General features: G+C 35.7%; 3 protein-coding genes across 8 annotated transcripts; all 3 read left to right on the top strand.

Annotated features, from left to right (window-relative positions):
• The first annotated feature begins 278 nt into the window (after window positions 1–278).
• LOC112792551 (uncharacterized) lies at window positions 279–3,089 on the top strand. Of its 6 annotated transcripts, XR_011870110.1 has the most exons (4): window positions 319–486; window positions 820–985; window positions 2,118–2,636; window positions 2,748–3,089. XR_011870110.1 is itself a non-coding variant. In XM_025835832.3 (3 exons), exon 3 carries the CDS (start codon window positions 2,173–2,175, stop codon window positions 2,575–2,577), a length of 405 nt encoding a protein of 134 aa, XP_025691617.1. In that variant the 5' UTR covers window positions 319–486; window positions 820–985; window positions 2,118–2,172; the 3' UTR covers window positions 2,578–2,768. The 6 variants fall into 6 exon arrangements, 3 of the variants coding, with proteins under 3 accessions (XP_025691616.1, XP_025691617.1, XP_072069057.1); XR_011870108.1 differs by lacking the exon at window positions 820–985 and having other exon boundaries at window positions 279–486; XR_011870109.1 differs by lacking the exon at window positions 820–985 and having other exon boundaries at window positions 279–486; window positions 2,814–3,089.
• Window positions 3,090–5,340: 2,251 nt separating this feature from the next.
• LOC112792552 (hydroxyproline O-galactosyltransferase GALT2) lies at window positions 5,341–10,167 on the top strand. Its single transcript, XM_025835833.3, has 7 exons — window positions 5,341–6,806; window positions 7,235–7,467; window positions 7,616–7,906; window positions 8,472–8,600; window positions 8,682–8,855; window positions 9,118–9,225; window positions 9,501–10,167. The coding sequence occupies exons 1-7, from the start codon at window positions 5,900–5,902 to the stop codon at window positions 9,714–9,716; spliced, it is 2,058 nt and encodes a 685-aa protein (XP_025691618.1). The 5' UTR covers window positions 5,341–5,899; the 3' UTR covers window positions 9,717–10,167.
• A 615-nt stretch (window positions 10,168–10,782) lies between these two features.
• LOC112792553 (phospholipase A1-Igamma3, chloroplastic-like) lies at window positions 10,783–12,520 on the top strand. The gene has a single exon (XM_025835834.3). The coding sequence runs from the start codon at window positions 10,964–10,966 to the stop codon at window positions 12,470–12,472; it is 1,509 nt and encodes a 502-aa protein (XP_025691619.1). The 5' UTR covers window positions 10,783–10,963; the 3' UTR covers window positions 12,473–12,520.
• The last annotated feature ends 240 nt before the right edge of the window (window positions 12,521–12,760 follow it).

The raw sequence follows: 12,760 nt of genomic DNA on the forward strand, positions 1-12,760 counted from the left end.
GTCAAACTTAGTACAAATTTCGTAAAATCGATAAACTTATTTAAAATCGTAATATCGGAAGATTTTAAGAGTTAAATCGAGATTCTAGCTACTGACAATTATTTTAAAGAAATTAAAAGACTCTCAAGTAAAAAATACTCTTTTTAACTCTTAATTTTTATTTTAATGAAACTGATTAACTACTATATCAATATTTAAAACTAATAAATCCATAAAAATAAAAATTAAGAACCGAAAAGAGTACCTTTTTTTTTGAGAGTCTATCCTTAAAAATAATTATCAGAACTATTTAAAGTTTTTTCCCGACAAAAATGATATATGTTTCTTTGTCCTTAAAGAAACTATTTATACTTTTTCGCATAGACAAATCCGTGATTGTATTAGGGTTTGGAGTTGGGGACAGAGTCTCAGTGCGGGTTGCGACTTGCGAGCTGCAAGATACTTCGTTTCGTCAATCTTCTCTTGATTCCGTTCAGGAACACAACGGTACCCATTCTTTTCTGCCCATAAGATTCGTTTTTTCTTTTAAATTTGTTGGATTTCATCACTGTTACCATTGTTACTTCATTGAATCTAATCACATCAGAACTTGAAATCGGCAGAAATTGGTGTGTTTTGCGGTGATTCGATTTACAAAGAAAGAGGAGAAATGTGTGGAAATATACATTTTAATAAAATATTGGTCAAATATTAGCTTCACAGGTGTTTGTGTATTTGCCTATCTCCCTAATCCTAAATTCCTCTCTTCTCCCATTCTGCACTAAATCCCTTTCTTCCGAGTTTTCTCCCACTCACGTCCATCCCCCTTCTCACTCGCAGTCATCGTCTTGTGCTGCCTGATGTCCTCGGCTACACAAAAGATTTCTCTCGCTCATTGTGGTTTACTGATTCAACGCATTCGCCGCCTCGTTCGTTGCCACCCGGGAAGCTCGTCGGTTTCGAGCTTCTCTGTTCTCACCGGTTCCCTGCTTTTCCAGTCTCTCCGGTATTCCTCGCCTCTGTTCGTGTTCCTAGTTCCGGTTGCCTCTGTTCTACGCTTTTTCTTTGATTTTAGGCGATTCTGCACTTTTACCGTTTTGCTTATTCCGATCTCCTAGCCTCGCGAGTCCTGTCCAGTTCTGCACTTCTATTAGAGACTTTGGGTGCTCCGATTTGGTTGCCTGGAATTATTATTATTATTTTTTTAATTTTCTTGTTCTGAGTTGCTGTTGTGTTATGATTTTAGTTCCGAGTTACTGCTAAATTGAATTATTGTTGTTGCTGCTGAATTATTAAATTATTGTTTAATTATTGATTTTAATTTTCTCACATAATCTATCTGAAGTGATACAATGTTCTTATTTTACCTCACCAAGATCTATTTATTTACTGGTGCTGATTATATTATTTCCTTCTGATATTGGGCTTGTTTGGGTGAGCCTTTAAGAAAAATCTTTTTTTGAGTTATCTTTTTTTAAAAGATCTTATAGAGAAGTAAAAGTAATTTTATGTTTGGATATCTCATGTAAAAAGGTCTTTTTATCTATCAATTATGTTTGGATATGACAATATAAAAGTACTTTTTTTTGTTTATTTATTACATGAAAAACATCTTTTTTTTTTAAGAAAAAAAGATCTTTTAAAAAAAGATGTAAATTACAGCTTTTCAAAAAAGATATTTTTTTTATTTTACTAGTGCTTTTACTTTTACTACTAGAAATTTGCGAAAAACGTTAAAAAATTAAAAAAATCTTTTTTCATTGAAAAAAAGATCTTTTTTTAATAAAATAATGGCGCCCAAACATGCACATTAACCAAAAGAACTGGGTTAGTTCGATGTTTGTTATCAGTGTCCACTTCCTTTGATAAGTTAATTATTTATGCTTTTGATTATATAATAGTTGTGATTTGATTTTAAAGAAATAAACATTTAAATTTTTTTTTTTGGATATATCCCATATCTGATCCACAAATGTGTGGATCGGATCTGAGCATAAAAAAATGCGGATATATTGTATCCGATCCGATGAGTTTAGTGCGGATCGGATAGAGATTTTGCCCATATCCAATCCGATCCATGTGCAATCCTAGCCTATGAGGTGTTTGTGTATTTGCCTGATGGACTAAATCATTTTCAGCTCTTGGAACACTGAAAGACGGTAGAAATTGAAAAGAAAGAAAGAGAAGGTTGTTATGGCGGGGCAGGCAGGGAAAGCTGCAGCTGGTAATGTGGCGAAGGCGGTAGCGGCAGCGGAGTATCAGTATCCGTGGCGTGAGAAGTTGGCTAAATACAAGGATGAACTTGCCAAGGGTGTGTGGGGGTACTGGGAGCTGGGGGCATGGAAGCCCCTCAGCATCAGCGCCAGGCGGAGGGCTAGGCTTCGCAAGGAAGTTCTTCTTGCTGGGGAAGATTGGCAGTTTGATCCGGAAAGGAAGGAGATGAGAACAAGGAGGAAAGGGCACAAGTGCGATAGGATAGCCGCGGAGAAGAGGGAGAACACGGCCAGGTTGATGGAGAAGATGCCGGAAATGTTGCTAGATTACAAGAAGAGAAGGTGGCAGAAGAAGATGAAGGAAGAAGACAAAGGCAAACTGTGATTTTGCTCGTCATTCTTTTTGCTCAAATCTGCCTATGCAAATTTATATACTTGCTTTAGGTACTCTACTAAGGTGCTTAGATTTAATGTATGGTTAAACTCTGTTATGTGTATTTCAATCCATAATGTAATAATTCCTTTCAAGATGACGCTTTTAATATTATTAAGCAGAAATGTGCTTGCTCCTTGGAATCTGCATGGTTGAGTGCATGTTGGAACTAACATTGCTTATCTTAGGCAGTAGCTGGTCTAGTCTAGTCCCTTCCGAGGCATCTCAAAAAGACATCCGCATGCTTCCTCAATACGTTGTTGAAACTCAAAGCTAAGTGTATTGTTGTTCAATCTTTTTCTTCCATAGTTCCATATCATTGATAATGTTGCCTTCTATTACAGTGATTGAATTATGATATTGATGAATAGCTCTGCAAAATACTTAAGCATAGTCTACTTCATCTTTTCAGTTAAGGTTTCAATTTTTCCCAATAGAAATAGAATTTAACTTTCAACTGGTTCCATTCTGCATCATATATAATCTATGGGAATTCTGCATTTCTGCTGATGTGCTCCATGGGAGCTGACCATCAAATGAAAGTAAAGTGTGTAGTCAAGAAAGAGGGAAATGTGAGTATGAATTGAGTGAATGTAAAACTCAGATTAATCTGATGTATGTATGTATATAGTGATTAGTGCACCAGAAGGAGTATTGCACACCAATGCAGTATATCACTCACCTCTACTGCTGACTGATTCAGCTAATCTTACCAACAAATTCATATGGCCAACCCAGCAGGCAGCAGCAGCTTCTCCTTTAGATGCAAATCCTAGGGAAAGGCTCCTTCATGATTTGAATTTGGATTATTGAATTCAATGTTCAATGTCCTTACTGTTGGCAACAGATGCAGTTAGAATTGAAAGTCTCGTCCACATGATGAAGCCGCTACATAATGCTTTCGCTAAGCTAGTGGAAATCTGGCTAGTTCAGCATGTGCCACTGAAGACAATTACAATGATCGTCTAATGCCTTGTTTTATGGTTGTTCCAAGTTAAGGTAGCAACGCGCTTACACAAGTGGCTAAGGTAACATGCGACTCACTAACATTACCACTAATAATAATAATCATTTTCTGATGACCATAGCTGGGGAAGTTGCTAATTTTTAAATTTCTCCAAAATGATGAATTAAGGGATGTTTATTCTTGATTTCATTTAAAAGTGAATCTTTTCATATTTTGCAATACAATATTACAATCTAGTAAAATATTTTAGAAGACTATATGCAATCTTTTCTCTTAATATCTTATTTTATTTTTCATCGTTTTATTACTTGAAGCTAGTGTTTGCAATTTAACCAAGATATGTGGGCTTTCATACTGTCGTCCCTGATACAACCTAAAAGTTCTTAACACAGGTGTCCCAAGCCACGACTAAGATCGTTATTAACTAGAATCTGATGGAAAAAAAATGTAGATTTAGTTTGTTTGGTGGCAAGTTCCTCGATAAAATAAATAGCGGGAACCATAAGCCGGCAAATTAAGAGAAAACGTGGTTCCCACTTCCCATAAGTCCATAACTAGCACAAGCTTCCAATACATGAAAAGTTAACTAGTTTTGAAGCAAGGCATATATATCTATGTGGCCAAAGAGATGGAAACGAAAAGGATTTTACCAAGAAAGCATATAAATCAACGAAAAGAACAATATAAACATACTTGCCAAGGAATACAATTAGAGATATGAAGACAAGAAATCAAATTGTATGTGTTGATGTGATAAGATATGATTAAATAATATAAAGTAATGCTAGATCAACATTTTAGTTAAAGAAAGGAATTGATTAATATTAATTCAAATATAAGACAGATATAAGATAAAAAATTAAAAATATTAATCATCTAATCTTTTTTATAAAATATTATTCAAATATTTAAGATATATGTTGAGTTGATTTAAAAATTAAATATTATGTTTATAGTGTAACGTTTTCAATGTTGATGAGATTTTAAATAATACTCTTGTTTAATCACTCAACGTACTGATTTTATTAAGACAAACATTGTTGCATGCTTTTATTGAATAGAGTAATATCCTAAATTACGTCCCAAAATAAAAAAAATTAATAACTAAATAAGTTTATAATATTTATTTTATTAGACATCAATCTTTGTATTTAAATTTTAGTAATAAATTAGACAAAAAAAAATACTACACATATAAGTATTTTTTTCTGAATCAAATCCAACTAAGTTAAATACTTAAATAATAAGGTTTGAGTGAATGAGTGATCGAGAGTAATGAGAATGATTTTTGTTAATATTAGATTAACTTAATTAGAATTGATTGACAAAAAAACTTGTACGTATAGTATTACTGTTAGACAAATTAATCTACATTGTTATTAAATGAAGAGATAATAAGCCTTAAGAATTTTTAAAACTTTTAAGTCAATTTTTTTATATAGACAAATAATTTAATGTGAGGATTCATTTATCTAATAAAGTAAAAATTTGAAAACTAATTCAACTATTAAAATTTGTTGAAAGTTAAATTATTCCAGTAAAAAAAAAATCCGACTAACATGGGTATTACTTGCACTATTCCTCTCCAAATGTTAAGGTTATTTTTCTGCCACATTATTATAGTTTCAGCATGTATGTCATTGATCAAAATGGCATTAATAATTTAATATCATTCGCGAAGTGTATTTATTTTGAACAAGTAAGTAAATGTACAATATTTATAACGAAATTCCTGAAACGAAAGCAGAGGACTAAAAAATTTATAAACGCGGGACAATTAACAGAGGAAATTTGGTAATAAAAACAAACAAACAAGGTCAAAAACCAACATCGATTTTAAAAGTTTTGGTCCCCCTCATGTTCTTCACGTTCTGGTGATCATCATAGTGTTCAGTTACAGGCTGACGCCCGTTCACATTTCTGATTTCCCTCTCTTCTTTGCACTAATCTTCACGGGTTCGGCATTTAGGGTTCAATCAACCAATCTAGAGATCGAGTTTTCTGCAGAATGCTGCCCAAAGCTTGAAGCTTTAAGTATTTCTCAGGGCTGAACTGAAACGGGTTCCTTCTAAATTTTCTGATTGATGGTTGCTTTCGTCTATTCCTAAACTCGATCTCTTCCTTTGGTTATTTATTTATTTATTTTGTTTTTTACGAAGATGTCCACTCCCATTGCCTAATAAGTATCTCTAGTTGTTTTTGTTTCAAATTTTAATATTTTATTCTTTCAAAGAATGATATGTGGGGTTTGAGCTCATTGTTGTCGTCTCTGTAGAAGTGTGTTGCAGTTTTGGGACGTTTTTGAAGATGAGGAGAACGAAAAGTGATCCTTCCATTTCGAGAAGGTTTAAGTTGTCTCATTTTTTGTTTGGCATTGGGGGGTTATACTTGGTATTTATAGCATGTAAGTTTCCAAAGTTTCTAAGAACTGTATCAACGCTAAGTGGGGTTGAGAGTGATGGTAGATTGGATGGGGAAGATGATGGAGGCTCTGAAGATTCAGATTTGAGCAAGTCTTTTGTGAGTTCTGTTTATAGAGATGCACTACACCGGAGGTTGGTGGATAATAGGGACCAGGGTGCACCCTTGAGGCCAAGCATGGAGCCAATGAAAGAGGCAGAACATGGTCCTGAACCCTTGAAGAAGATTCCTCCGCGATATGGTAGGATAACTGGGGAGATCATGCATGACCAGCAGAGGATAAATGAATTGACTGTGTTTGAGAGAATGGCGGAAGAGGCATGGATGTTAGGGTTAAAGGCGTGGAATGAAGCAGATGAAATTGCTCAGAAGGAGCGTGGAGAAAGCTCTATTTTTGATGAAAAACCTGAGTCATGCCCTTCATGGGTATCAATGAGTGGGGATGAACTGGTGAAAGGAGATAATTTGATGTTTCTTCCTTGCGGGCTTGCAGCCGGTTCTTCCATCACTGTGGTTGGGACACCTCATCATGCTCATAAGGAGTATGTTCCCCAGCTTTCCAAGTCGAAGAAAGGTGAAGGATTGGTTTCAGTTTCACAATTCATGGTTGAATTGCAAGGGCTAAAGACAGTAGATGGGGAGGATCCTCCAAAAATTCTTCATTTGAATCCTCGAATAAGAGGGGATTGGAGCAAACAGCCAGTTATCGAGCATAACACCTGTTATCGAATGCATTGGGGATCATCTCAAAGGTGTGATGGTCTGCCATCTGGGGATGAAGATGGAATGCTTGGTATGGTTTATCATATTTTGTATTTATCTTGTACCATATTATAAAATCGTTAATTTCAGCCTCCATTGTCCTTGTTTTAAAACATATATGCGGTTTCAGTATTCTTGGAAATGATTGAATAAGAAATATAGAAAAGGTCTCAGGAAAAGAGGGAAACTTCACTTGGTCATTTTATAGAAAGTTTATTAGAGATTTAGAAACCATGAATCTGGAAACCTAAGAAAATGTACTGCTTATTGCGGTTTTATCTTATATTAATATATAATATACTTAGCGAATAGGGTATTTTATCTTGGTATTTAGTTGTTTTATTTCTATTTTAGCATTTTGTCATCAATATGCTAGTCTGTTGTTTATGGTGATTACATCTCTGTCTTATCTTCCCTGTTCGCATTTCCTTATAACTCATTTATCATTATATTTGGAAGTCGATGGATACAAAAAATGTGAAAGATGGATGCGGAATGAGATTGTGGACCCGAAAGAGTCCAAGACAACATCATGGTTTAAGCGGTTTATAGGGCGTAAACAGAAGCCAGCAGTGACCTGGCCATTTCCTTTTATAGAGGGTAGAATGTTTGTCCTTACGTTGCGTGCTGGTGTTGATGGATTTCATATTAACGTTGGGGGTCGCCATGTAACTTCATTTCCATACCGCACTGTAAGTTTCTTGAGACAATATGGAAGTTCTCATATATGGCTTCTCATTACACTAATCTGTTGTGAGATAGCTTTTGTAATGTAACCTTGCTTTCACTTACTGGTGTTACGTGTTTTCACCCTGACCTTTTCTATTTACTTATCTTCAGGGTTTTACACTTGAAGATGCTACAGGATTGGCAGTTAAAGGGAACGTGGATGTTCATTCAATTCATGCCACCTCTCTTCCTACTTCCCATCCTAGTTTCTCACCTCAAAGAGTACTGGAAATGTCAGAGTCCTGGAAAGCCAGTCCTTTACCCAAACACCCTATTAAACTTCTCATTGGAGTGCTTTCTGCTTCAAATCACTTCGCAGAACGTATGGCGGTTAGAAAAACATGGATGCAATCACCTGCAATAAAGTATTCAGATGTAGTAGTACGGTTCTTTGTTGCACTGGTAAGATTTCATGTTATCTAGCATTGATAGAAGGATATATTCATTCAGTACTTGGGACATTAGCTCAAACAGATGCTTGTTATGAAAAATCCTGTATATAAAAGAGGAACTCAACCTTCCTAAGGCCCTTTTGTGGATTTTTATCTTTTATTTTTTACTTTTTGATAAAACTTTAGATTTTGAACAATGACAGAACCTCTGGTTTAAGCTTCAAGTGGGGCTTTTGAAATTTTAAGCTCTTAATTTGTTGTGCAGGGGTGAGATTTATGAACAGAACTTTAAATACTATTAGTTATTTCCATGTAGCTATCTTCTTTTAACTAGTAATTATACTAGCTTGATTCTTTAATTCAACATTAGTCAGTTGATTTGATTGAAAGTTGTTGGACCGAGTGATAGAATCACATATATGTATGCAGAGATATTGTACATTTGTACATACACGAGGATTTCTATGCTCAGTGTACTTTTCATATATTTGTCTTGTATTTTCTATTGTTAAGATATGGCCGTATGGTTAAATTTTCCGTGTATTCCTTGTGCATACTGAAAACATAAACTGAAGAATCCAAGGAAGGAAATAAACGCAGTGCTGAAGAAGGAGGCTGCTTACTTTGGCGATATTGTCATTTTGCCCTTTATGGATCACTATGAGCTTGTTGTGCTTAAAACTGTGGCCATTTGTGAGTTTGGGGTGAGCTCACTTTTGAACTTTTTCATTTTCCTCTCCGGTTCTTTTGGTCACTGGCATTTAAGTCCATATTTGTTCATGCAGATTAAGAATGTGAGTGCTGCATATGTTATGAAATGTGATGATGATACGTTCATTAGGGTGGATAAAGTCTTGAAAGAAATCGAGAAGGTACCCCAGAGAAAGTCCCTTTATATGGGCAATCTCAATCTCTTGCATCGACCTCTCAGAAATGGCAAATGGGCTGTTACTTATGAGGTATGACAGCTGCCAAATACATGAGTTGTGCATCCATTACTATTATTATGTCATTATTAGTAATATATAGTATATAGTATATACCAATACCTTTTTTTAAGATGTAGTGATCTTTCATGCTTATTTTTCTTTTATATAGTTGACTTATTTTTTTCTTTGATATCATCATTGTCTTAAATATAATTCCATAGATTTGACCATTTCACAAGAATGGTGTTGTGTTTTCTGTTCTGTTCTGATGTCTTACATTTTATTGTTGCAGGAGTGGCCAGAAGAAGTATATCCTCCTTATGCAAATGGGCCTGCTTATGTAATTTCCAGTGATATAGTTACTTTCATCTTATCTCAACATAAAGATAGGAAGCTAAGGGTTAGTTGCCTTAATATTCTTTTTACTTCTGAATTTTACTTTTGAGCACCATAATAATAGTAATAATAATAAGGTTTAATGTTGGCACATGAATATAAATTGATGGTGAAAACTCATATGTATTTATCTTCATGTGAAGCCGGTAATTGATAACTATTAGATAATTTGACATATTTGACTAAATTGTCATCCACCAGTTCTCAATTAACTAAACTGCATGTGAGTTTTCACCTAAATTGATAGGTGACTGAAATAGATATGTTTTATGGTGGCAGCTGTTCAAAATGGAGGACGTAAGTATGGGAATGTGGGTTGAGCGGTATAATACAAGCACAGGAGCAGTCCATTACGCGCACAACTGGAAGTTTTGTCAGTATGGATGCATGGATGGCTACTTCACTGCACACTACCAATCACCAAGGCAGATGATTTGTCTTTGGGACAAATTATCAAAAGGCCAAGGTCGACCACGTTGCTGCAATTTCAGATGACGAATATAGAAACGCAACTATGCAAGCAGCTCTTGTCACAGTGACTTGCCATTGTATCTTTCTCCATTCCCTTAAGCCTCTGTGGTTAAGGTAGTGTTCACCATGAATGATTGTTTCTAAAACAGGAGGGGCAAAAAAAAGCTCAGATGAGGAGTGTGGAACCAGATACAACTATAACTTAGGTGCTTGTGCATTCGAGAAGAGAAATCAGGTAACAAATGCTTACATGAGAATGTCAAAAAGCATTGCACTCTCCAACACATACATTCGTTTAGAATTAAAATTTTGTGCCTTAATAACTAGGCTTATATCTGTTCTTTACTTATTCTTGATTCAATTTTGATTGTGGAGGCTTAGATGAAGAAGCCACTACTTTGAATTACGTACCACTTCAATTTTTTTTTTCTTGGTGTATGAAACTAGCAAAATTACCAATGTGAACGTTTACTTATTCCATTGTCTAAGTAGAAGTCAAATGTTTATGGTTACTTGTTCATGGCAATGTAGCGTCGTTGTTCGGTCTTGATTTGGCCACCTTAACAAAAAACAATTATCTTCCCAAAACTAGATTGACCTGACCTTAACACATGCCAGCCGCGTGAAAATTATGTGGACCAACACAAGTGATGATATTCTATATCTTTAATTTGGACTTCATAATCGACTTAATAGTGCCTTTGTTTAAGTCAACTATATTATTGTTCTTTTTTCTTTCAACATCAAAATTCAGTTACCAGTCAGTAACTGTTGTATGTAGAAATTGTATAATTTTTTTCATTATACTACCGCAAATAAGTTTATTTATTCGTTTATTTTATAGATTTTGATTATTCTATTATAATATATTTGGTTATTATAATGGTGAATTATTTAGTTGAAAAAAATGTATGAATTAATACATACTATATTTGATTAGGTGTAGTGCATTCCTGCAAAAGCATATCACTCGTGTGAATAGTTGAATTCAAAATATTTGAGTAACGTGTTGAAAGTTCTAATCTGACTAATCAAATAGCAATGAAATGGTAATAGAGAACTTATAATTTGAGGCTTTGAGCCTTGTGTATATGTCAATCATTATTCTATAATATTTCGTCCACAACCCCGCGTGACATTGCTTCTACATACCAAACCTTCACCAATATTATATATACCAGATGTATTTTCCAGTAGTTGTTAATTCTCAGCCAACATAACCTAAAGTGATTCTCCTTTAACTATTCTTCCCTCCAATTTCATTTCTTTTTATGTTCATCACCATGGCACTCTCCAGTTCCGCCGTAATCCACAACCACATGAACATAAACATGAAACGGTTCAATATGGTTCGAGTTCATCAAGAATTGATTCTTGAAATTCCAAAATCAAAGAGGCCAAACAAGGCGACGCATTTGGCGGAATCCATTTGCAATGTCCTTCATCGTTCTCCTTCACGCAGCATAGACTTGCTAAGGTACCATGAAGAGAAACTTTCAACGCCAACCATGTCTCCAAGAGAAGACATCTCACAAAAATGGCGCCAAATCCACGGTTGCTCAAACTGGGAGAACATTCTAGATCCTCTTCATCCCTGCCTACGCAGAGAAATTCTCAAGTACGGAGAATTCGCACAAGCCACCTACGACGCCTTTGATTATGACTCTCTCTCCCAGTACTGTGGCAGTTGCCGTTACAACCGTAACAAACTCTTTCAGAAATTGGGTCTTTCTAGAAACGGTTACGCCGTTACTAAGTACATATATGCCATGTCACACATCGATCTGCCACGCTGGCTTGAGAGGTCCCTCGTGGCTGACACGTGGAGCAGAGACTCCAATTGGATTGGTTACGTGGCTGTAAGCGACGAACAAGAGACACGTAGGATTGGAAGGCGGGACATCGTGGTTGCGTGGCGTGGCACGGTGGCGCCATGCGAGTGGTACGAGGATTTTCAGAGGAAATTGGATCCAATTGGGAAAAAAGGCGCCAAAGTGGAGCATGGCTTTTTAAGCATTTACACTTCCAAGAGTGACACAACAAGGTATAATAAATCAAGTGCGTCTGATCAGGTGATGAAGGAGATTACAAAATTGGTGAAATTCTATGAACAAAAAGGTGAGGAAGTTAGTGTCACAATCACTGGGCATAGCCTGGGTGGTGCATTGGCGTTGCTGAATGCATATGAAGCAGCATATAAAGTTCCAAATAATGTTCCAATTAGTGTAATATCTTTTGGGGCACCAAGAGTTGGAAACATTACATTCAAACAAGAGTTGGAAGAAATGGGAGTGAAGGCACTGCGTGTTGTGGTGAAGCAAGATTGGGTGCATAGAATGCCAGGGCTTGTTTTCAATGAGGCCTTCAAGGTGTTTGATGAAATAACAAGTTTGGAATGGGTTTACACACACGTTGGTGCTGAGTTGAACCTTGATGTTGGTTCATCTCCTTATCTCAAAGGTGGAGGGATGAACTTGTCAGGGTTTCATAGCTTGGAGACATACCTTCACCTTGTTGATGGCTACTTGAGCAGTGAGACACCGTTTAGGAATGAAGCTAAAAGGGATGTTGCTTTGGTTAATAAGTATTGTGACATGCTTGTGGATGAGCTTAGGATTCCACAATGTTGGTACCAATTGGCTAACAAAGGTTTGGTCTGTAATGATCATGGAAGATGGGTCAAACCCAAAAGAGACCCTGATGATATTCCTTCACATCATGATGACCCTCTTGTTCCAGATGAAACGCAAACATATATGATGACTTTGGTGTCCTCTTAGAACATAATGAAATGAGTATTTATAGGAAACATAATTACATTATTAAAACTGTCTCAGTAAAGGTGCATGGACTCAAAAACAAACTCAATTTTAAGACATAAGTAATCTGGAATTCTTACATATATCATCGCGAATGACATCTTTGATTAACACTTAAAAAGTCTAAATGCATGTTCCGTCTTTTAACAAATCATTTTTGAAAATATATACTTCAACTCTAGTTATTTTCCATTCTTTGTCATATGACCTTGAGATGATCAAGGTTTTATTTCAGGAAATACTCCAACT

Source organism: Arachis hypogaea, chromosome 13 (assembly GCF_003086295.3).
Source record: "Arachis hypogaea cultivar Tifrunner chromosome 13, arahy.Tifrunner.gnm2.J5K5, whole genome shotgun sequence".
In the NCBI taxonomy this organism is placed as follows: Eukaryota; Viridiplantae; Streptophyta; class Magnoliopsida; order Fabales; family Fabaceae; genus Arachis; species Arachis hypogaea.

What these genes read in the sequence shown, in the direction of transcription:
- LOC112792552 (XM_025835833.3), top strand. Translation starts at nt 5,900, where the DNA reads ATGAGGAGAACGAAAAGTGATCCTTCCATTTCGAGAAGGTTTAAGTTG. An exon ending in CTTCATTTCCATACCGCACT is followed by an intron (nt 7,468 to 7,615) that starts GTAAGTTTCTTG and finishes ACTTATCTTCAG; the next exon opens with GGTTTTACACTTGAAGATGC. An exon ending in TACGGTTCTTTGTTGCACTG is followed by an intron (nt 7,907 to 8,471) that starts GTAAGATTTCAT and finishes CATAAACTGAAG; the next exon opens with AATCCAAGGAAGGAAATAAA.
- LOC112792551 (XM_025835831.2), top strand. Translation starts at nt 2,173, where the DNA reads ATGGCGGGGCAGGCAGGGAAAGCTGCAGCTGGTAATGTGGCGAAGGCG.
- LOC112792553 (XM_025835834.3), top strand. Translation starts at nt 10,964, where the DNA reads ATGTTCATCACCATGGCACTCTCCAGTTCCGCCGTAATCCACAACCAC.